A 23,701-nucleotide genomic window follows, 5' to 3' on the forward strand; every position below is an offset into this window, starting at 1 on the left:
ACAAAGTGTGACACCTCCACCCAGGATGTGCATTCTTTCGAGTCCCAGAATGCAGAGGCTCTTGACCCAGGGGTCCAGAAACATGTCTGGTGGTGGCTAGCTGCCTACAACCAGTCTGTAACCACACAATGGTTGGTAGGTTTACGGCAGGGGAAGGGGGGGGAAACGGACCTCTGAGGTGACCTCAGAGTCCATGTTACAATAAATCCCAAACTGGAGTTGGTGTGGTCTAATTGAGAGGATTAGTTTGGTACCAATCACTCCTGGGTTCCGAAAAGCCATCATGGAGCTGGGGAACTCGAGGTGTCGAGTTTTCAGCCTTTGTACTCTCTATGGCTTTCTGGTAACTTACAATATCTAAGAATGGACGTAGATGTTGTAGGGGGACATCTGCTCATGCAGATATGCCCTCATCTGTGGCATAGTGCACCGTGCCTTAGGGCTTCAAGGCCTGCTAGTTGGTATGGCACACAGGCAGTGTGCCACACCGACTGTCGATTTGTCTGAACCAGGCCAAGCATGCAGCAGTGGCAGTCTACCTGGCCTTAATGAGGGGTCCTTAGAGGACCCTCTTCAGTCCCAATGCCCTTGGTACCCAGGGACCATTTACTAGGGATTTAGAGATGGCCTGAAGAGCCAATTGCGGAATCATTTTATGGAACAAGCACTGGCAAATGGGACCTGGTTGGAAGGGACACCTTTGCACTACAAACAAAACCACATCAACTTCCAGGCAAAATGTGGGGGGCTAATGTGAGAAAGTGGCTCTGTATATACTGTTCCTTAATAGGTACAGGGTGTACAGAGTCCACAGACCCCAAGGGTTTAACAGAGGTTAAAGTTAGATATAACCTTACTCTCCAAAGTGGTAGCCTGGTCGAGCAGTAAGGCAGTATCAGAGGACAGTGTAAAGCATTTGTTGTACACACTCAGTCAGCAAATAGTTCCACACACTCAATAACTCTAGGCCAATGGTTTGTATATAAAAAATATATGCTTGTTTTATTTTAGAACCAACACTTGGAATTAAAATATACTTTCTCGACAGGAGATGTTTCATAAGAATACTTTTGTATATGCAATAGACTTTTTAGTAAACAGTTACAAGTAGTTGCAATAAGCAACTCTATTTCTAAACACAATACATTGAGCTCAATGATAAATTCAAATTATATGCAACAGATTACTTTTTAGATTACTTTTGTAATTCCAGGCCTGGATCCTAGATCCAGTCCTGGGTCAGTTCTCAGAATCAGTTGTTAAAAGTCGACTTTGGTACTGTAATGATTTTTAACTAATATTTAGCTATTTTAAAAGTTAACACTTAGAAAATATTTCAGAGCAAACAATCAATGATTCCCTATGGTAGAAAAGTTAGGTTACAGGTACAGTAGGTTATCGTTACTTTTGTAATCCAGTACTGGGTGCCTAGACTCAGTACTGGGACCTTTATCCAAAACAGGTAAGTAATTACGTTTTCAGATGTTATACGATTTTTGAGGAATATTTAGAAATTGCAGAAATCAACACTTAGAAGAAATTTCACAGAAAAACAGTCAATGGTTTCCTATGGAAGAAAAATGAGTTAAAGGTAAGTATAGTTGTGTGTACTTTTCAGAGTCAGTGCTGGGCACCAAGATCCAGCACTGGGAGCTCACCTAAGAGCAGGTGAGTAAATTTGTTTTTGTCACTCGGCTGATGTTTGGTGATTATTTGAAGATTTGAAAAGTCCACACTTAGAAGAAATTTCAGGAAAAAGCCAGTCAATGTTACCCTATGAGGAAAATAGAGTTTGCAGTTTAAGGATAAGTACTCGACTGGCAGAGTTGAGGTTCTGGGCACAGACTCGGGGGTCTCCCAGGGTCAGGTAGGTATAGTTGTTTCACCCTCAGCGACTCTAGGGCGGCCGGGTGCAGAGAGAGTTAGGCCCAATGTTATCCTATGAGGGATAGGGGGGCCTAGTTTGGTGGCTGCTGTCTGGCAAGCCACGCGGCTGTGGGAGCTGGGCTCCTGGTCACTTACTCAGGGCAAGTGGGGAAGTAGGTTAGAGTAGAGTTTTCACGGCCAGGGCCACTCGGGCGGCTGGGTGCAGGGTGCTTTTGAGCCGTCGGGCGCTCAATTGATTTCTATGGGAAATCTCCGGTTTGGAAAAAGACTGCAGGCTCGGGGACGAGGACTCTTCAGGTGCCACCACCACTTCGAGAGGTAAGTTGGGTAGTTGGAGGATAGGTAGGTACCCTGGGATTGGACACAGAGGGCCGTGGGGCGCCGGGTGCAGGGGTGCCTTTTGGTGTAGAAAAATCTTACCCTCTGTTGATCGTGGTTGGGGTGGCACTCTGTTCTGAGGCTGCAGGCTTTTTCAGGATTGTCGAGGGGGTCCTTGGGTGCCGGACTCGGGGTCCCAGTCGCCGTGGGGTCGTCCTCGTGGGTTTAGTTCACTCCGGCACCGGCCAGGCTTGGCGGGTGCAGAGTGGGCTGGGATCGCGGTTCCGGGCTGCTGCCAGGGGTGAAAGGTAGGTTCTGAGTAGAGCCTCTACTCATGGGAGTCCCAGGGGATCAGAGTTCAAAGGTAGCCAGGTCCTCCGGGGTTTCTGAGGTTGCTCGCCACAAGAGATGCCGGGTTTGGAGCAGGAGCAGTTCCGAGGTCGACAGGCCGGTAGGGCTGGGGCCAAAGCAGTTGGTGTCTCCCTCTCCTTCGCAGCTGCAGGGCAGGTCTTCTTTTCTTCTCTCTCTTTTTGTAGTTTCAGAACCTGGAATCTAGGGAAGGAAGGTTCAGGGTGCCCCAAAATACTAGATTTAGGGGCGTTACAGGTAGGTGAAGGCCGGGAACCAATGGGTCCTTGTCCTGGGGTGGGTACACCCCCTATCCTGCCTCTCTCCTGTGGGAGGGGGGCAGTAGCCTAATCCTGATAGGGTAGGGCCTCCCATCTTCAAGATGGCGAGAGCCCGGAGATGTGCTTCACCTCGCCTCCCCCACCTGAGGGGTGGGGTGGGCAGGCTGGCAAATCCCCTGTCCTTGTATGGGGTTTCCGGCCAAGCTTTCCGCCAGAGTGGGGGGTTGCAGTGGCCTGGGGAAACTCCTAGAGGCGGCAGGCCTTTGAAGCTTCCCTTTGCTCATCCTGGGGGAGGAGATCTATCACCTCACCCAGGATGTGCATTGTTGCAGGGTCAGGAGAGCAGGGGCTCTCCCACCCAGGGGTCCAGCAACGTGTCTGCTGTGTGGCAGCCTGGGCAGCCTCAGAGCAGACGTGGATTGTAGGTTAGTTGTAAGGGGGCCAATGCCTTTCAAAAGAGACTAGGGGTGCTGAGAGCCACACTGCTTGCAGGTAGGTAAATCTGTTGGAAGGAACCAAGCTTTGGGGGTTAGAGCAAGCACGGGGGGCACAAAGCAGCACCAAACATACTCCACCAGCGGCACAGGGGCAGCTGGGTGCAGGGCACAAATACAGCACTGGGCGATCAACGCTCTTCAATGGAGAAACTCAGTTGGACAAACAGGCTGCAGGCGTCACACCAGAGGCTGCAGGAAGGGGGCCAGCAAGTTGAAGTGTTGAGACCCGCATGGGCATCGTCTGTTCATCTCACCAAGGCCCAGGGGCTTCAGGTGCAGGTGTCCTTTAACTTTGGATTCTTCTTACCAAAGCCTAGTGGGGGGGAGGGAGGGGGGTGGGCAGGCGTCGTTGTGGAGTCCAAGAACAGTCAGCCAATGCTGGACTTGAGGTGAGGATCGCTGGGGAACCTGCTCTGAATCGGTGAGCCACTCGGACACAGGCCGGAGGAGTCAGGTGCAGAGTGATCAGGACTCGTGGATCAGGAGGGCACCGGAGTCCTTTTTGTTAGTTTCTTAGGGACAGATCCGCTGTCCTTGGGTGTCTCTGGTCTTTGTCAAAGGGAAGGGAGTCTCCTTCAGGTTATGGAAGTCGCAGGCTGCAGGACAGGCATCGCCTTCTTTTGCAGGGTCTTTGAAGCCGGAGACAGGCCAGTAGTGCTAGGGCCAAGTCAATAGGCGTCTTCAGGCTTCACTGCATAGCGTCGTCTTCTTCGTCCTTAGGTCGGCAGGAACTAGTTTCCAGGTCTGGGGGAGCCACCTAAATACTAAATTTAGTGGCGTTTTAGAGTATCAGCAGGCAGGGCCAATGGGCACCTTACCTGGGGTGACTACACTCAATTATGCCACCCCCCTGTGGGAGGGGGCATAGTCCTAGCCCTGATTGGAAGAGTCTCCCCATCGTCAAGATGGCGGGAACTGACAGATGTGCTTCACCTCACCTACTCCACTTTGGCGGTGGAGTTAGCAGAGGTAGGCACACCTCCCATTCTTCCCGCCGGTTATCCCACTCAACGTTGGGGTATAAACCAGGGGCTGCCATCTACTGCTGGCGCCAGAGGTCACATTACAAAGGCGGCAGCTGAGGGGTGGGGTGGGCAGGCTGGCAAATCCCGTCCTTGTATGGGGTTTCCGGCCAAGCTTCCCGCCAGAGTGGGGGGTTGCAGTGGCCTGGGGAAACTCCTAGAGGCGGCAGGCCTTTGAAGCTTCCCTTTGCTCATCCTGGGGGAGGAGATTTATCACCTCACCCAGGATGTGCGTTGTTGCAGGGTCAGGAGAGCAGGTGCTCTCCCACCCAGGGGTCCAGCAACGTGTCTGCTGTGTGGCAGCCTGGGCAGCCTCAGAGCAGACGTGGATTGTAGGTTAGTTGTAAGGGGGCATCTCTAAGATGCCCTCTGGGGTGCTTGGTACATTAAATCCCACACTGGCATCAGTGTGGGTTTAATGTGCTGAGAAGTTTGATCCCAAACTTCCCAGTCTTCAGTGTTGCCATTATGGTGCTGTGGAGCTTGTGTTGGACGAGCTCTCAGCGCCATGTACTCAAATGGCAGCACTGCACTTACAGGATCCAGGAATGGACCTGGGTACTGTAGGGGCACAGGCCTCCTGCGCCCACACCATGGGCATAAGACACCCAGCCAGAGGGGTGGCTGACATATGCCTTGGCAGTGTAGGTGATGGGCATGGCACACAGATGTGTGCCATGTCGACTCTTCATTTTGTCCTGCACCCAGACACTCACCCTGCAAAGGCAGTGTGTGTGTGTAGGGGTACAGGGCCTCTAAGGGTGGCACAATGAGTGCTGCAGCCCTTAGGGGCCTTCCCTGGTCACAAGGCCCTGGGTACCTAGGGTACCATTTACCAGGGGCTGACATCTGGCCAGGGTTTGCCAATTTGGAGGTTGTGTGTTTTAAGGAAGGAACATAGGCCCTGGGCACCTGATTGGCAGGAGTCCAGGGTACACTCAGTCAAAGTACAGTCAGCAATTTAGCAAAAAGTGGGGGCATACCATGCAAGAAAGATGGCACTTTCTCACAGCTAACCATATCAAAAGAGGCACTCACAGAAAGTCAAAATCTCCTATTAAGGAACTATACGGACTTACCAGTAAAGAAGGAGTTGAAGTCTTCATCACTGTCAAAGTCAATACGAGAATAGTCACAGCTAGGACTGTCATTTCGGGATGGATAGCCCACCTAGGGGAAACAAGAGAAAGTTAGAAAAACAAAGAAAAAAAATCCTAGGCTCACCATTTACCATTGCAAACAATACAGAACCGCTACCAGCTGCCTTTTTGTAGTGTGTAAGTCTGCGTTTCATTAACAGTGAAAGTATTATTGTTCTACTGCATGTTTGACTTTTTGTTTCAGTCCAAGTACATTCAATGTACTCACATTAGTGCACTGAGTGCACCAGTGTCCGTGCAGATTCCGACTATTGATGTGTTCCTAGTTCCAGTGCGAATTTACCTTCCTCAGTGTTAATGTATCACCGACATCTTGTGGATTCTTTTCTCATTGCGGTGTTTGAGTTTTAGCATCCGCATATTTAACTGAGGTTGTGCCATCGCTGGGGACATCTGCAAGGAGATGACTGAGGAACGATTCAAACTACATATTTTAGAATCCTTAATCTGGGTAGCATGAGATGAACTGAAAAGCAAAATGTAGTCTTTGGTGGTACTGAAAGTTACACACAGATACAGGATAACTGTAGGAGAGTCATTTAAGCTATTGTTGGAAACTAGCATACTAAGGCCACAAAGAGATGGTATAACACAAGCCTGCTCTACTTCGCTTTAAAGCAACTCAGTTTGAAGGGAGTATTTAAGATAGCTCATTGTTTGTATACAACATTAAGTTAAAAGGAGATTTGTAGTTAATGTCTTTAATGTATGAATGCAGTGATTAATTAAGAGTATGAGCTTCTGAAAGAAAACTTTTTTGAAAGCTGTATAGCTGACTGATGGGAGAGTGTGATGGAGGGAAAATGTGGGTTTGTCTTTTTGCTTAAAGGCAGGATGTAAGAGTGAATTTTCAATCAAGTTTAATCATGTTACGGAATATTAATGTTGTAAGTAAAGTCTCTGAAATTACCATTTTAACCTACCAGTTGTCTCTTAACTTAACCGTTTTCTCTTTTAACCTGCCTGTTTCTCTACCCTCCTGGTCATGCTTGTCAACTCACCGTGCCTCATACATCTGAACAACAAGATGTGGAACATAACAAATAACTGCAAAGTACATACCTTTACCAAGTTAGTCATTGCAGCACGAAGGTACTTGGGGATCATAGCCAGCAACACAGGATCACGGGATAGCACTTCATGTCTGAAGAGGGATCCCCACGTATTCTGGGTAGCAGAGCGCAGGAACTGTTAAAAATAAAAAATAAAATGTGTTACCAGGGAACTACCACAGACTGCTGAACTTCACATAATCAAATTTCAGTCTTGACCCTTCTCCATTAGGAGCCGTCCAACCCGAACTGCCAGGCCAGGTCCTCCCTGAACCGGAACACAACTAACCAAAGGCTGAGTTCAGGGAGGACGCGGACTGGTCTGGACCGGCCCAGTTCCTATTGGTGTGGGGTACTGGTGTAAAATGAGGTGCAGTGTGCAAAAGAACAATAGGTTGGGTAGGTACCAAGCACAATTGACAGTGGTTAGACAAACAGCAAGCATTCCTCTCATCACCTTTAGTGTGTTTGGAAATTGTGCAATATATTTTTAACTTCTACCATTTTTTTCTACGCCTAAGATTCTGAACTATGATATTTCACAGAGCTGCCACTGCTGTTTAACACTGCATCCAGAGTTAGACATAAAAATTGAAGATTTGGTCGAATATTTTACATTACAACTATGCAGAGGACACCATGTTCAAACTGTGGCTAACTGCTGTGTTTCATTCACAAACTTTTGTGACTGCCATGCCACTTCTATTGAACCCTGGCCTCTGTCAAATCTACTAGTTGAAAATCATGGCATACTTAATGTTAATCATGTTCTTCCTATCTTATAGATCCATAAGGCAACCCAACAGGGACCATATCCCAGCACTGCACTGCCTCTTGGAATATAAGGACCCCCCCCCCCCCCACCCATGAAGCACTCAGTACTGGCAGTATTGTATATTGGCATTCAACATTTTTTAATCCTTGCCCCATTTTTTAACTTGAAGCAACACCCGGTCACCAAGCTGTCAAATAGATTAGGAAAACCTTTTCTGAAATAGTTGGGAGAAGGAACTAAAGAGCGAAGTGGAGTGCTTTGTGTTACACCATATCCATGCGCATATTTAATCTTAGACAAACTGAAGACCATGAGTAATGTTAGAGCCCATGTGGTCGCTCCATTTCCTGTAGGAGAAGGTCAACTAGATTTGTCAAGTCATGTAACTATGTGGGAAGGCACATCCTTTTGACGTTATATCTACCCATTCAGCAGTGGAAGAAGCATACCGCACTCTACAAATCTGGTCTTCAAAACTGCTGAGTAGCCTTGATTGGTCTTCCAAACATTTCAGTATAACCATTAAAACTAGTCTGCTAGAAGGTATTAGAAAGATACAAGATCTAATTTGTGCAAGACATTCTGAACTGGTACATGAAGGTGTTTAGCTTGTTGATTTATGGCAGAAATCCAGTTACTTTCAAATCATGGTAGAAATGTGATGGACAGGTAGTGTCCATCACGAAGAATACCTTTTCTATTCATTGAAGCCAAGGTCAAATATAGCCCAAAGTCTGCTGATAAATGGTCATTTTCAATGCAGTGTCTGATGCAAAACAGGACATTATGACAAAACACAAATGCCATATACTCAGTTATTCACAAGTTGAGTAGGTAGAGACTCCAACTCAACTGGCATTCTGAACTACGGAGGAATAAGAAAACAGTAGGAGAGGTTCAGAACATCAACAGGGTTCCTAGTCAAGACTGTCTATTAGCCACTCGTCTCCACACTGGTTCGGTACAAGCGGACAGTAATGTTTGGTTACTTGGAGGGCTGAAACTTTAGTAGATATGCATTCTCAGGGTGCCACGAAAGGGGGCAGTTGGAGGCTTTTTTTCTAAGCTACACATAGATAATATCTCCGCTTAACATACATCATCTATAGGTCAGCTGAATGGGGCATCAAAGGACTATTGCACGAGAAGATGAAATTAACAGCCGGAGACCGCATGCATGTTATCTGGCAGCCGTCCACCTACATATGCAACAATTTAAATAAACCAGTTAGCAATTGTAGATAGACTCTTATTGTGAGAAGTTGGCCTGGCATATGCTGTTCACTAATTATAGTGGGCACCTTGCACTAGTCCAAACAACCCTGGTTGATGATAGGTTTAAAGTCAACCTTTATTGAAAGCTATCCTAGTGGTAGCTATGGAGAGCATCCTTCAGGCTAAGTCTTGAAGGAGTGTAAATCAGCTTGGTTTACCAGATTATAACCTCTTGAATAACTAATTGAAAGGAGAACCACACAAGATATATATATCAAATATAAGTATTTCTAAACACTCTACTAATCCCTTTATGAAATTAGAGAGCAAGGCGCACAATAATACAGTTCTAAAATGACGGTAAATAACACAAAATACAATGGGCCCTAGGGGCGGACCAAACCATATATTAAGAAAGTGGTATAAGAACCACCACTTGACTACACAGTGCCTAGAGCACGTAGAATCGCTAGGACCCCAAGGAATCACCCAAGGTAGTGACACAGGAGACCCACGGGGGACGTGTGCAGCGTGAGAACACAGCCGCGAGCCCCGTACTATTCTATGGAGAAGTCGCGGTTGGAATTTTAGAAGTTAAAGACACTTCGGAGAGGACTTTGAGCAAACCCCTTTAGACTTAGGGGGTTCTAGGGCCAGCACCCACGGGAGCACGGGACAACCGGAGTACTCAAGTTACCTCACGCAGGGAAGCCGGGTGCATAGGTGTCAAATGGTGTCGGGAATCGTCGTTGATTTGAATGGCGAACTGCTGCAAAGTGCTGCTGCCGGGAAGGAGAGAAGTGTCTGTTGTGATCCAAGCCTGGATCGAAGATCAGAAGAACCTGAAAGCAGAGGGGACAGAGTCTGGGTCACTTACCAGGGCACGACAGACGAATGCCCACCGATGTCGGGTGTTTCAGGTGCAAAGAGCTGAAGCTTGACTCTGCAGCCACGAGGACCAGGAGGCGTCGTCGACTACGACCAGGAGCTGGATTCGAGCTGTCCCATGAAGGATGTCGAGTGCTGCGGTGTAGGTGCCCGGATTGGACCCAATAAGCCTTGGCAACAGCAACCCAAGCAGGAAGAGAAAAGATGCTTCGGAGTGGACCAGCAAGGTCCTGGGGACTCCAAGCGATGGAGAGTCAGGGCTCATCTGGAGCAACCAGGTAAGCCCAATCAATAGTAAAGTTGCCTTCACAGAGACCAACCAGTCGACGGACTAGGGATCGCGAAGGGACCGCAAGAGAAAACACAAAGGGCCAGCTTATGGAACACTCGTGGAGTGTAAGCGGGCAATCTTCGGTGCAAATGCTGCTCGGGGTCAGGGCTACAAGTAACCCAAAGCTCAGCTGCAGGAGTCGCTAGAAAGCGGATGCATCTGCAAATGGTCGCGGTGTCTAGGGGTTCGGGTTGCACGGTCTTCCACGAGGGATACATGCCTCAGAATTGCTGAGTGCGCAGATCGACCTCAGAGACCACGGAAACCCACCTCCTGTGTTGCAAAATTCTTCGGAGTCCGGCGGGAGTTTTGGAGATGCAAACTGGACTGAGGAGTTTTTGGTGCCTGCCAAGCAGGGGAGTAACTCCTTTACTCCAAGGGAGATTCTTCAGTCATCTAGTTCAGTGTAGATCGTCGAAGTTCCAGGATTCAGTATGGGAGTTTCGTCCAGGTGCAATCTAAAGTCCTGTAGTCAGGGGTTCTTACTTTATACCCAAGGAAGGGGTTGGACATACTCTGGGGACCCACCTATGGGAGGGTCGGGTAAGAGGGGTGGCTACACCCATTTGCTTTGTCCAGTTTCGCGCCAGAGCAGGGGCTGGTAGCCCCTGCAACCGGTTTGAACTGGACTATGCACAGGGACACCAAATGTGCCCCAGTGCTGAACTTCAAAGCACTCTTGGAGTGCACCCACCCAGCCCGAATACACTAAAGCCTGTCTGGGAGGTGGCGACACCTCTCTGTGACAGGAAATCTATTGTCCAGGCCTCCCCTGCCGGAGTTTCGTCCAGCAGCAGGAGAGCAGACTCGTGTCTGTGGCTGGCAGCATCCATTTTGTGATGCCAGGGCTCTGTTAGCTGGTACCGGGTATACCAGTGCGGTCTTAGCTCTCCCTTTAGAAGGGTGGGATCATACTGCCACACCAGTTACTGGTGTGGGGGTATGATTCCAAGGTGTTTGACACCAAACACGACATGCTTGTGTGCAGCCATCACAAAGTTAGCATTTACCGCAAGGTTATAATGCATTTAAGGGCATATGGTTTGGCTGCATCCCAAACAACCCCGGAATAAAGGTTCCGAAGGCTGCAGAGGGACTCTGCTCATGCATGGGCACCCTCTCACATAAAACCCAGCACCCTGCCTTCAGGATTAGTAAGGCCTACCATAAGGGTGACTGATAGGTTTACATGTGCAGTGATATGGAGAGATATAGTGAACCTATATCTCAGTAAGGGGTGCATGCACCACCTTGCCCAGGCTGCAGTAGCAGTCCTGTGGTGTCTTTTGGAAGGCTTCCCAGGGGTGGCATAATACATGCTGCAGTCCCTGGTAGGCCTCTGGGGTACCTATGCCCTGGGTACATAGTGTCCCATATACTAGGGACTTATAAGGGTACCCCAGAATCCAATCTGGAGTGTACTTAAAGTACTGGTAATCAATTTAGAGAGGAAGCAGCTAGGCTGGGGTCCTGGTTAGCTGGGCCCCAGCCAGACTAAAGACGAAAAACAGTGAAACATCAGCAAAAAGTGGGGGGTAACTATAAGAAGCAGATCCTACTCTCCTACACTTATTGCCTTTTATGCAGAGAGGGAGAAAAGCTATACATACCATGCTAATCAGTCATAATGACTAATAAAGTCATAGTCTTGAGGTACTCAGGACTTTCTGGTCCGGCGTTGCTTTACTAGGTCTTAAATGGTAATTCTGTCAAAGAAGCTAATTGATTAGAGGATTTTCTTCTCACTGAGCAACTACTGAGTCTCATTTCTATTTCTGAGCACTTAATGAGTCATATTTCTACATAACAAAAGCATAGGACAGCAAGCAATTTTTTGTATTGATTAAAGGTCTATGTGCATTCACGGAATACATCTGCTGCCCAAGGTTGCGACCAGATGGTCAAATGTACTAAAAACACAACTAGCTATGCACCTCAAAAGATAAGTCCAAATCAGATTCCAAAGACAGCTTTCTCAATTCTTTTTTTTATTGTTTTCACTTGAAAAAGAATCCAATGGTTACAGCACAAAACAGCCAACACATTTCGTCAAAAAACTGGACTTCTTCAGGGCGAGCAAATATGTATTTGATATATATCCAGGGCCTGTAGCAATTCAAAATACATCTAACATATGAAAAAATATTTCTAGGGATGGCAAATAACCAGAAAGGAACATGGATTAATCAAACAGTACGGGACAGTCCGGCCCATTGATCAGTGCTGTATTAAGCACCCGGTAGCCTTGCAGGCCCAACTCTCCCGTCACTATTAATGTCCTTTGGATACTAAGTTCATAGGACCAGGATCGAAGTATAAAAAGGTTCATGATCTGACTTAAAGGCTATAATCTACATGGTGTTCGCTTGTGCTGGTGTGGTAAGTAACATATGTGGCTTCTAAAGAAAGCTTCTGAACTTCTTTTCAGAAGCCCCAGCCAGGCCATGAGAGAATTGACTTTTTGTCCCTTCGGATTGGCAGAGTATTTCCACCGACAGTGAAGTCTCAGCTGACTTGCCACCTTAGCTATTGCTCAAAATAACCATGCCCCTCCAGCACATAAGGGTCCAACATCCCTATCATTCACTCAGAGCTCTTTAAGGCATCACACTAAAATCCATGTCACTGTTAGTAGCCCTAAGAAAAAAGTGACTGCAGGAACCATCAAAGAAGCCATAAAGAATAAGAAAAAAGTAAGTGTTCATAGAACTCTGTAAGAGGAGCGTGGGCAGAAATAACAACCTAAAAAGATTTTAGACGATGGAAATAACTCAAAGTTGACCAGAAAAGCAACCATTCACAAATAATGGTTTAGTGAGAAATGATCTGCCAGATAAACAATTTAAGTGCATTGTGGGATCTTAAGCCCAGAATAATACCGGACTGATAGCACCTGACAATTGTGGAGCATTGAGGGTGTTCACAGGCCTCTAAACAAAGAAATCCTCATGTTACCTCAAGAGCATGCCTGAACGTTTTAAAAATTATAGAAAAAAAGACCATTTTTGAAAAACATTTAAAGCTGTTCTATAATTCACTCTGTTGATTGTGAATACCCACAGTGAATGCAGAGCTTCAGATTAAGATGCAATGCTGCTCTTCCTTTCATGGATTAACATTGCCAACTGTGCCAATTACATATTTTTGACTTCTTAACAATTGGCACCAGGCAGCGGGTAGGTGGCTATCTGAAATTCTTTTGAGTTAAGGATAGAGCAACTCAATGAAACTATGCAAGAAGGGTGACAAAGTCTACTACCACTCACAAGGGCACTGGGTATTTAATAGGACTTGAAAAGAACCTCAATAGGGGAGACCAGTGTGTGCACCAGTGGCGTAGTGTGGTGGGGCCAGAGAGGCGGTTGCCCAGAGCGCAAAATTCTTAGGGGCTTTCTTAGGGGTGCAAATTTTTTAAAAGGTGGTGCAAAAAGGTGGAAGGATACTTGCCCCAGGTGCTAGCAACCCACACTACGCCACTGCTGTGCACCAAAACAGGAAAGAGTCGCTGAAACTATCAAGATACACGTGGCTTATAGTCCTTTAGCTTTAACTCCATTTTGCATATCCGGGCCCTCGAGGTGTGTTGGTTCTGATCATTTGCCACAATACAAACAAATAGGGACACCCTGGGGGAAACTCTAAAATGCATCCACGTGAAAATATGATGATTCTTGAGAAATTATGCGTGGGACATCAATTTTGTACTAAACTGGAACCCTCTTTAGTCCATATGACTGCAAGCCTCACTAGTCCACGTGCTATTTCCTATAAAAAGAGTCAAAGGGGCCGCCTTATATGGTACAAAGTTTGTTTACTGTAGAAAAATTAAGAATTAAAAAAATTCAGGCACTTTGTTAAAGGGCAGCTGAACTGGGACACCTGTAGTGACACTGAAGTTTACACCAGGCACAATATTTCACTTGGTTTCCCAATTCAATTTTCTTTATGAATGCTATACTTTGCCTTACCTGGCTGGAATGTGTAGTGAAATCAAGGAATGAATCAAGGAACTTTGATAAGTTGGCAGGTGTTTCTACGTCAACATCAGAACCCTGGAAAGAAAAAGATCAGGATCTTAAATAGCTTACACAAGAAGAACATCTGTGCTAAGCGGTTTCATAATTAAAGATCTAGAACATTTTAGGCATACAGTATTGTTCAAGGCGCAAACAACCAACAAAATAGGATCATGAGAAGAAAGCCACCAGCACGGCTGTATTTATAAAACCAATAAGAACAAATGTTACTTACCTGTAAACTGTGGTTCTCCAGTATTGGTGTCTTTCATAGATTTTTTTTTTTCTTTTTTCACACTCAGCAACTATTGTTAGACTGGTAGAATAACCCGATCTAAAGATGTATTGGGGTATTATTCTACTACCTACTTATCAGGTGGAATATCAAAGATATTGAAGTAAAAGCCTCACTCACATAATAGTGACATGCTTCATCATAGGCAAATACTCCACACCCAGAGAAGATGGTACTCTCTGGGCGGACTCAACCAAAGATATAATGGGAGTGCTTAGATAAATGAGTGACTGGTTAAGCAGGGAACCAGATTTGAGTTAAAAATACCTACGAGTATACCCCTCCTAAGTCCTTTATTCAAGGGTACTCATGGTATCATTAAAAACTTTATCTTGGGGTTATTTTAAACTTGATTCTGTTCAAATGTACCCTCAATTGTATGCAAACATGTTTCGGCCCATATGGGTAGCCCGGTTGGGTCTGAGGGCCTTCGTCAGGGCGTTGTGATTCTGTTCCTTGTTTTTAAGGTCCCTGCCGTGTAACAGTGCATGTGCTACATGCAACCCAAACGTGAGGCCTAATGCACTCACCTGTACGTATTTGTACTCCAACTTCAGTAGAATTTCTATAGAAAATGGGAGAGACAATGTAATATATTTCCTTTATGTACATTAATGATACTATATTTAGCCCATCTCGTGCTCATATTGACTAAACTACAGTTGGAGTGTCGGTGCACCACCTGACTATGTGCTCACTAATTAGGGCTTAGTGGACTTCACTACTCAATCCATCTTAAAAATGCCAATTCACTAAAATATAGTCACCACCCTACGTGATCTCAATCAAGGAATTGTTGTCTATAGGTAAACAGACCGTGACCATTTAATCGTGTAAACCACCATTCATAGCAGTCTATATACTTCACTTGGACGGTGATTGAAAAATTACCTAATAGTTGCAATGAAAGACAACTATTAAAACTAGAGCAGAGATGGATTTATCGGTTGTCAAGCACAACGTTAGGTCTTAACGAGGAAATCCCGTGGAACTCCATGACTTAACCAGAATACAATAAGATTTACCCATTGCGTATTCTGGCCAGTGTAAATAGAAAATGCCGAAAAAAGAGGAATAAAAAATATTTACTAAACATGGAGTACAACTCCGCTCCAAAACCCTATTTCTACACGAGTTTCACACAACAGAATTGAAAGTAATGTGTGTTAGACTATGAAAGAATGATCATTTTAGTATGCTGCAAAACTAATAGTTTTGTTTGAATATCCCCAGTACTGGAATAGAACCTATACATTATACGTATGCGTGTTCATATACACAGATGTCCCGAAACATACTTAATGGTTCCACACATTAGCCAATAGACGAATATTATGGAAGTTTGTTTTATTAGGTTATAAATGCAAAGTCAGAAGAGATTCAAGTAATTAATTCATCTTTAAAATGTATACTTTGGTTGGACCAATAAGGCTCCGTGTATATGACGTTCTAATACAGACTATTAGAACGTGTGGAAAGCGAAGCAACCACTATTAATTCATACTGCGGTTCAACCAGTCACCGGTTTAGCTCACATACGAAGCAGATGGTATAATGGTAAAAGATCGATAAAGTTTGACGCAAGTGAAAAATAAAATAAAAAAAGTAAGCAAACACGAGGGGATAAGAACACCTACAACATCACTTAACAGAACTACACTACCCAGAAGTCCTGTGCTTCAACCTCACACACGTCATTAAACAACCCCCTACTCTAACCATAGAGAACACACGTAATGGGATAGAACTACCAATTAACGAGAGGAAAATGCCCTACTTAAGAGACACGGTAGATTTACAACATCTCTGACGGCAGACGATGTGTCCTATGAGGTTTATCGGCGGTGCGGTGTCCTTGACGAAGTAAGTGGAGGAGGGTTCCGCTCACCACGCAGGATGAGATAGAACTGGATTAGACACGCTGTAGACAGCGTAGATCTAGACGTTAGTTCAGATTGAGAGAGACTACACATTGCACTTTTTCTGTTCGCACGTAGTAGAGTGACGGTCTTGGGGTGGATTCGAGCAGACAAACGATCTGTTTATACCCGTGGTTTCGAGGCATTTTCATCATTTAAAAACGCACTCAGGAGGGACCCGACACAGAACATTAAGTGTTATTACAATTCTGTATTTTTGAAATGCAGTAGATTGACATGCAGTTTAAATATTGTTAATCATGTGTCGTGGGTTACGTACTATGAAACAAAGACCGAGTACAAGACATTAATCACCATGTATGTTGAAATATTAGGTGTTATACGTATAATAATTACGGCGCAAAGAGTTTCCAAATGCAATTGGTGGTGCTTAACGAACACTATATTTTTTGAATACAGTGTTTGACTACAGGACAGCACCCTAACACATGAGAGCTGCATGATGCTAGTAGGCATCAATCAGTATTTGAGCATCATCATGATTTCTCTTTATTAAGTAATATTGACCGAAAAAACTCTCCACTTTGAAAGATATTAGGCGATTATACACACCATGTTTCAAGGTGTGATAGAAAACACTATATATCACAGCATGTGGAGAACCCAAATCAATGAGCCAAAAAATATCACGTTAAGCAAATTGCCTTGGACAATATAGACTGCTATGAATGGTGGTTTACACGATTAAATGGTCACGGTCTGTTTACCTTTAGACAACAATTCCTTGATTGAGATCACGTAGGGTGGTGACTATATTTTATTGAATTGGCATTTTTAAGATGGATTGAGTAGTGAAGTCCACTAAGCCCTAATAAGTGAGCACATAGTCAGGTGGTGCACCGACACTCCAACTGTAGTTTAGTCAATATGAGCACGAGATGGGCTAAATATAGTATCATTAATGTACATTAAGGAAATATATTACATTGTCCCTCCCATTTTCTATAGAAATTCTACTGAAGTTGGAGTACAAATACGTACAGGTGAGTGCATTAGGCCTCACGTTTGGGTTGCATGTAGCACATGCACTGTTACACGGCAGGGACCTTAAAAACAAGGAACAGAATCACAACGCCCTGACGAAGGCCCTCAGACCCGACCAGGCTACCCATATGGGCCGAAAAATGTTGGCATACAATTGAGGGTACATTTGAACAGAATCAAGTTCAAAAAAACCCCAAGATAAAGTTTAATGATACCATGAGTACTTTTGAATAAAGGACTTAGGAGGGGTATACTCGTAGGTATTTTTAACTCAAATCTGGTTCCCTGCTTAACCAGTCACTCATTTATCTAAGCACTCATATTACATCTTTGGTTGAGTCCGCCCAGAGAGTACCATCTTCTCTGGGTGTGGAGTATTTGCCTATGATGAAGCATGTCACTATTATGTGAGTGAGGCTTTTACTTCAATATCTTTGATATTCCACCTGATAAGTAGGTAGTAGAATAATACCCCAATACATCTTTAGATCGGGTTATTCTATCAGTCTAACAATAGTTGCTGAGTGTGAAAAAAAGTTTATTCGGGAGAACGCAACTATGTTGTTTATTCTCTCACTCTGTGTGTGAAAAACACGTCTTTCATAGATTCACATACTTCAATATTCCCCGTCGTCGAAGTGGGATTCCCACGGTACACAAAAAGCAATAAGTCTCATGTGTGTGTGATATATATATATATATATATATATATATATATATATAAACCAAGTTTGCCCTGTGCTTGGAAAATGCACTCCAACGAAGGTTAGTTCAACCGAACTTTTATTAATTGTCAACAGCCTTCCAAACAGAATTATTTTCAGAGTGTCCCTGACGCGTTTCGAGGCAGCATGCCTCTTAATCATAGGGAAAAGCAGTCAGTGTGCGCACGCATTCCAACTCATTTTTAAAGTTCCTAATCTGCATGCTGCTCACAGGTGAGTACTTTTTTCAGCATGCTGGGAGTTGTAGTGATGATTTAATCCCTCCAATGGGTATTTCACAAGCCTCCAGTGGCTAGCGAGCACTGACCTCGTTGATGCTTTCTTAATCTTTTAATCAAAACCCTCCAGTGTTCATTTAAGACAACCTTCATGCCGCATTTCGCCAGTACTGGCGAAATGCGGCATGAAGGTTGTCTTAAATGAACAGTTTTCTACACAGAAGCCCACTGGAGGGTTTTGATTAAAAGATTAAGAAAGCATCAACGAGGTCAGTGCTCGCTAGCCACTGGAGGCTTGTGAAATACCCATTGGAGGGATTAAATCATCACTACAACTCCCAGCATGCTGAAAAAAGTACTCACCTGTGAGCAGCATGCAGATTAGGAACTTTAAAAATGAGTTGGAATGCGTGCGCACACTGACTGCTTTTCCCTATGATTAAGAGGCATGCTGCCTCGAAACGCGTCAGGGACACTCTGAAAATAATTCTGTTTGGAAGGCTGTTGACAATTAATAAAAGTTCGGTTGAACTAACCTTCGTTGGAGTGCATTTTCCAAGCACAGGGCAAACTTGGTTTATATATATATATATATATATTACCTACTGGCGGTCGCCAGTAGGTAGTTATAGTTAGGACCACGTTTCCATAGGAAATCCGCAACATTCTATTTTGAATAACTTTGGCGCCGGTCGACAAATCCTCGCGAATTTTTCAAAATAGGTGGGGCGCTACGCTCCGCTCCTACCCTGAAAGTCTCGGGGGGATTCGTCAAGCGGGGCTGAGATAAAAGGGGGGTCCCAAAACGCGTTTTTCCCATGCATTTTTCCATAGGACCTTTAGACAGGGCTACAGCCCGAACGGCTGAACAGAATTACTAGAAATTTGGCAGAGAGGTAGTCCTCAGGTCAAGGAAGTGCCTTTTGTAGGTTTGGTGTAAATCTGTTCAGTAGATTCTGAGAAAATAGCCTTTAAATCGATATATATATCTGAGCCAGCTTACGGTGCGCTTACGGTACGCTTACCGTACGCGTACGGTGGCGTGCGCGAGCGCGATTCTGATTGGCTCTTAGATCTTAGTAAACATTCGAATCGGCCGAAACCAGGAAGCGGCGGCCGCCATTTTCTCTCTCGCACTGAGAGTGATTTTTAAAATATAAAGCCCAAAAACATGTAAAGGGGCTGTTTAGACAGCTCCCACACACATAGCCATGTTGAGGGAGTCCCCAAAGATCCCCCAAGGGCCAAAACGCAATTTTTATTTTTTCGGTAATTTCGCCGATTACGCTTACCGTACGCGTACGGTAATAAATTTAAAAAAAAAAAAAAATTATCCACACTGTCTCCACCCCGTATGCAATTGGTGCCCGAAGGGCACCATTTGTGCATGGCTTATAAAATATACGAAAAATTTAAATATTACCTTTCAAAACGAAGTGCATCATATGTCCTCCATGTGCGCACGGTGCGCAAAGCGCATCGTGCGTACATGGCCCATCTAGCGTAACGTGGGCACGTGGTGCGCGTAGCGCACCGCGTGCCCACCGTGCGTGCACGGCACTAACTGCGTAAAGTGGGCGCGTGTTGCGCGAAGCGCACCGCGTGCTCACTGTGCGCGCAGCGCACCGTGCGCGCACGGAACGAACTGCGTTAAGTGGGTGCGCACGCCACGAATGGCGTAAAGTAACTTAGCATTTAAAAAACCGTACTAATTCACTGAAAAAACCATAGGTTTCACACACGTTATAGTTAGGAATTAGCATTTAAAAAACCTTGCAAATTCACTGAAAAAACCATAGGTTTCACACATGTTAGTTAGCGGAAATTTTACTGATAAAAAACCAATGAAATTCCCCCGTTATAGTTCGTGCAGGCAACTATAACTCACGCGACCGCAATCTTCTGCTGATGACATATGTGTCTTTATGAAAAAAAAATATTTGTAATATATGTATAGCTAAAAATGTATGGAAGAAGACATGGGCAAATAAGTGTCTAAATACAGTATTAGCATCAGCAGAGGATTGCGGTCGCGTGAGTTATAGTTGCCTGCACTAACTATAACGGGGGAATTTCATTGGTTTTTTATCAGTAAAATTTCCGCTAACTATAACATGTGTGAAACCTATGGTTTTTTCAGTGAATATATATATATATATATTACCTACTGGCGGTCGCCAGTAGGTAGTTATAGTTAGGACCCCTTTTCCATAGGAAAACCTCAACATTCTATTTTGAATAACTTTGGCGCCGGTCGACGAATCCTCGCGAATTTTTCAAAATAGGTGGGGCGCTACGCTCCGCTCCTACCCTGAAAGTCTCGGGGGGATTCGTCAAGCGGGGGCTGAGATAAAAGGGGGGTCCCAAAACGCGTTTTTCCCATGCATTTTTCCATAGGAACTTTAGACAGGGCTACAGCCCGAACGGCTGAACAGAATTACTAGAAATTTGGCAGAGAGGTAGTCCTCAGGTCAAGGAAGTGCCTTTTGTAGGTTTGGTGTAAATCTGTTCAGTAGATTCTGAGAAAATAGCCGTTAAATCAATATATATATCTGAGCCAGCTTACGGTGCGCTTACGGTACGCTTACCGTAAGCGTACGGTGGCGTGCGCGAGCGCGATTCTGATTGGCTCTTAGTTCTTAGTAAACATTCGAATCGGTCGAAACCAGGAAGCGGCGGCCGCCATTTTCTCTCTCGCACTCTGAGGGGGGAGCTGATAAACAAATGCCAAAAACATATAAAGGGGCTGTTTAGACAGCGCCCATGCACATAACCATGTTAGTTGAGTCTTCAAAGATCCCCCAAGGCAAAAAACGGTAAATTTTAATTTTTCGAAAATTTCGCCGATTACGCTTACCGTACGCTTACTGTACGCGTACGGTAAAAAATTATAAAAAAAAAAAATCCACAATTTCTCCACCCCGTGTGCAAATGGTGGCGGAAGGCCACCATATGTGCATGGCTTATAACGGCCCAGCATTTCCCCCAAAAATTTCAACAGATTACCTATCACAAGGAAGCGCATAATATGTCCTCCATGTGCGCACGGTGCGCGAAGCGCATCGTGCGTACATGGCCCATCTAGCGTAACGTGGGCACGGCACTAACTGCGTAAAGTGGGTGCGCGGTGCGCGAAGCGCACCGTGCGCGCACGGAACGAACTGCGTTAAGTGGGCGCGCGGTGCGCGAAGCGCACCGTGCGCGCACGGAACGAACTGCGTTAAGTGGGCGCGCACGCCACGAATGGCGTAAAGTAACTTAGCATTTAAAAAACCGTACAAATTCACTGAAAAAACCATAGGTTTCACACACGTTATAGTTAGGAATTAGCATTTAAAAAACCTTGCAAATTCACTGAAAAAACCATAGGTTTCACACATGTTATAGTTAGCGGAAATTTTACTGATAAAAAACCAATGAAATTCCCCCGTTATAGTTAGTGCAGGCAACTATAACTCACGCGACCGCAATCTTCTGCTGATGACATATGTGTCTTTATGAAAAAAAAATATTTGTAATATATGTATAGCTAAAAATGTATGGAAGAAGACATGGGCAAATAAGTGTCTAAATACAGTATTAGCATCAGCAGAGGATTGCGGTCGCGTGAGTTATAGTTGCCTGCACTAACTATAACGGGGGAATTTCATTGGTTTTTTAATCAGTAAAATTTCCGCTAACTATAACATGTGTGAAACCTATGGTTTTTTCTGTGAATATATATATATATATATATATATATATATATATATATATATATATATATATATATATATATATATATAAAATAATATATCAAGTCAAAAGTACCATAGGATAACATTGACACATAAGAAAGCATTGAAAAAAGGAACCACTTTACTGACATATTCATGTCGTTTTTATAGTCCAAACTGCAGCCAATCAGGCGCAAGCACCCTCTAGAACCTTCTCCTCAGAGGCTCAGGCCCTCAGATTTTCGTAGCACAAGAGTGACAAAAGAGTCTAAGAAGAGAGCCTCTGAGGGGAGGAGGGTGGGTCGTATGTGAATCTATGAAAGACACCAATACTGGAGAACCACAGTTTACAGGTAAGTAACATTTGTTCTTCTCCAGTATTAGGGTGTCTTTCATAGATTCACATACTTGAATAGAATAGTGAGCAGTACACTGCCGCCTGAAAAAGGCTGTATCAACGTTGCATGAAATACAATGACAATGGATGATAAAAATATGCAACTGATAACACCCAAGGAGGAGGGAAGTAGCCGAGTCTCACCTTATTTAAAGAGATTTCGAAGAACTGCTTGGCCCACAGCAGTATCAGCTTCATTGATCGTATCCAGGCAATACTGCTTCGTGAACGTGTGCCTGCTGGACCACGTAGCTGCCCGACAAATCTGATGGATGGGCACACCGGCGAACAGGGCAATGGAAGAGGACATTGCTCTAGTAGAATGCGCCCTCACTCCAGAAGAAAGAGGCTTGCCAGCCTTCCGATGGCAGAAAGATATTGTTGAAGAAACCCAGCGTGCAATTGTTGGTTTTGTAACAGACTGTCCCTTACAGGTGCGCCCGTAGGCCACAAACAGCTGATTAGACTTGCGAAAGGGTGCTGTTCTGCTGATGTAGAATTTGAGACACCTCTTTAAGTCCAAAGAGTGCAGACTCTGTTCTGCTGGAGATTGCGGATGAGGGAAAAATGTTTTCAGAATTATAGGTTCATGGAGATGAAAATCAGACGGTACTTTAGACATGAAAGCAGGGTTAGTGCGGAGAATAACACAGTCCGATTTAAATTGAAGAAAAGGAGGTTGGATCGTAAAGGCATGAATGTCACTTACTCTGCGAGAGGAAGTCAGCGAAAGCAGGAGGGCCACTTTCCATGTCAAAATTTTTAAATTCGCTGAATGGATTGGCTCAAAAGGCGCCTTCATGAGTTGAGCTAATACGATGTTAAGACGCCACATGGGTGGAAGGATGTCGAATGGGCGGGAACATCCGGAATAGACCTTTAAAGAATTGCTGTATTACTCTAGATGAATAGAGAGAGGACGAACCGTCCTGATGAAAGCAAGATATTGCCGCTAGAAAGACTTTCAAGGTAGAGTGAGACAATCCTGACTGCGCCAAATGCAGGAAGAAAGGCAGAATCTGTGCCGGGGAGGCATGAACTGGATGGATGTGAACCGACGCACACCAGTGACAAAAACGCTTCCATTTTAGCTTGTAGGTCTTCACTGTGGAAGGCGCCTGCGCCCTAGCCAAAACTTCTCTGCAGGCCAGTGGAATGTTCAAGTTAGCAAATTCAAGGTGCTCAGGTTCCAAGCAGACAATTTGAGTGAACTGGGATTCGGATGGCAAATCCGACCGTCGTTCATCGTTAGACGGTCCGGCCTCGGGTGAAGAAGGATGGGCTCGCATTGGGAGAGGAGCAGCAACTCCGAGAACCATGCCTGCCGAGGCCACCGTGGAGCAATCAGAAGAAAGTGGCATGGTTGTCTCCGCATCTTCCACAACACCCGAAGAATCAGAGGGATCGGCGGAAAAGCGTGGGCAAACATCCTGCACCAAATCATCGAAAGGGCATTTCCGCACGACCCTCTGTGGGGAAGCCAGCTTGCGTAGGACTGGCATTTGCTGTTCTGTGGGGTTGCAAAGAGATCGAGATTCGGGCGACCCCAAAGGCCGAAGACAAAGTCTAGAGTTGGCTGATGCAATTCCCACTCGTGGGTCGAGGACGTTGACCGACTGAGTGCATCTGCGAGAAC

General features: G+C 45.1%; 1 protein-coding gene across 3 annotated transcripts in view; it reads right to left on the reverse strand.

Moving 5' to 3' along the window:
- The window catches only part of LOC146816485 (exportin-5-like), an 819,517-nt gene that overhangs the window by 632,733 nt on the left and 163,083 nt on the right, over positions 1–23,701 (reverse strand). For all 3 annotated transcript variants that reach the window (XM_085610334.1, XM_085610332.1, XM_085610333.1), the window contains exons 10-12: positions 13,743–13,826; positions 6,576–6,701; positions 5,433–5,523 (exon numbers count right to left, since the gene is read on the reverse strand). In XM_085610334.1, the coding sequence (XP_085466460.1) occupies positions 5,433–5,523; positions 6,576–6,701; positions 13,743–13,826 (301 nt within the window). The remainder of the gene's footprint in view (positions 1–5,432; positions 5,524–6,575; positions 6,702–13,742; positions 13,827–23,701) is intronic.

This window comes from Triturus cristatus, chromosome 6, assembly GCF_964204655.1.
Source record: "Triturus cristatus chromosome 6, aTriCri1.1, whole genome shotgun sequence".
NCBI lineage: Eukaryota > Metazoa > Chordata > Amphibia > Caudata > Salamandridae > Triturus > Triturus cristatus.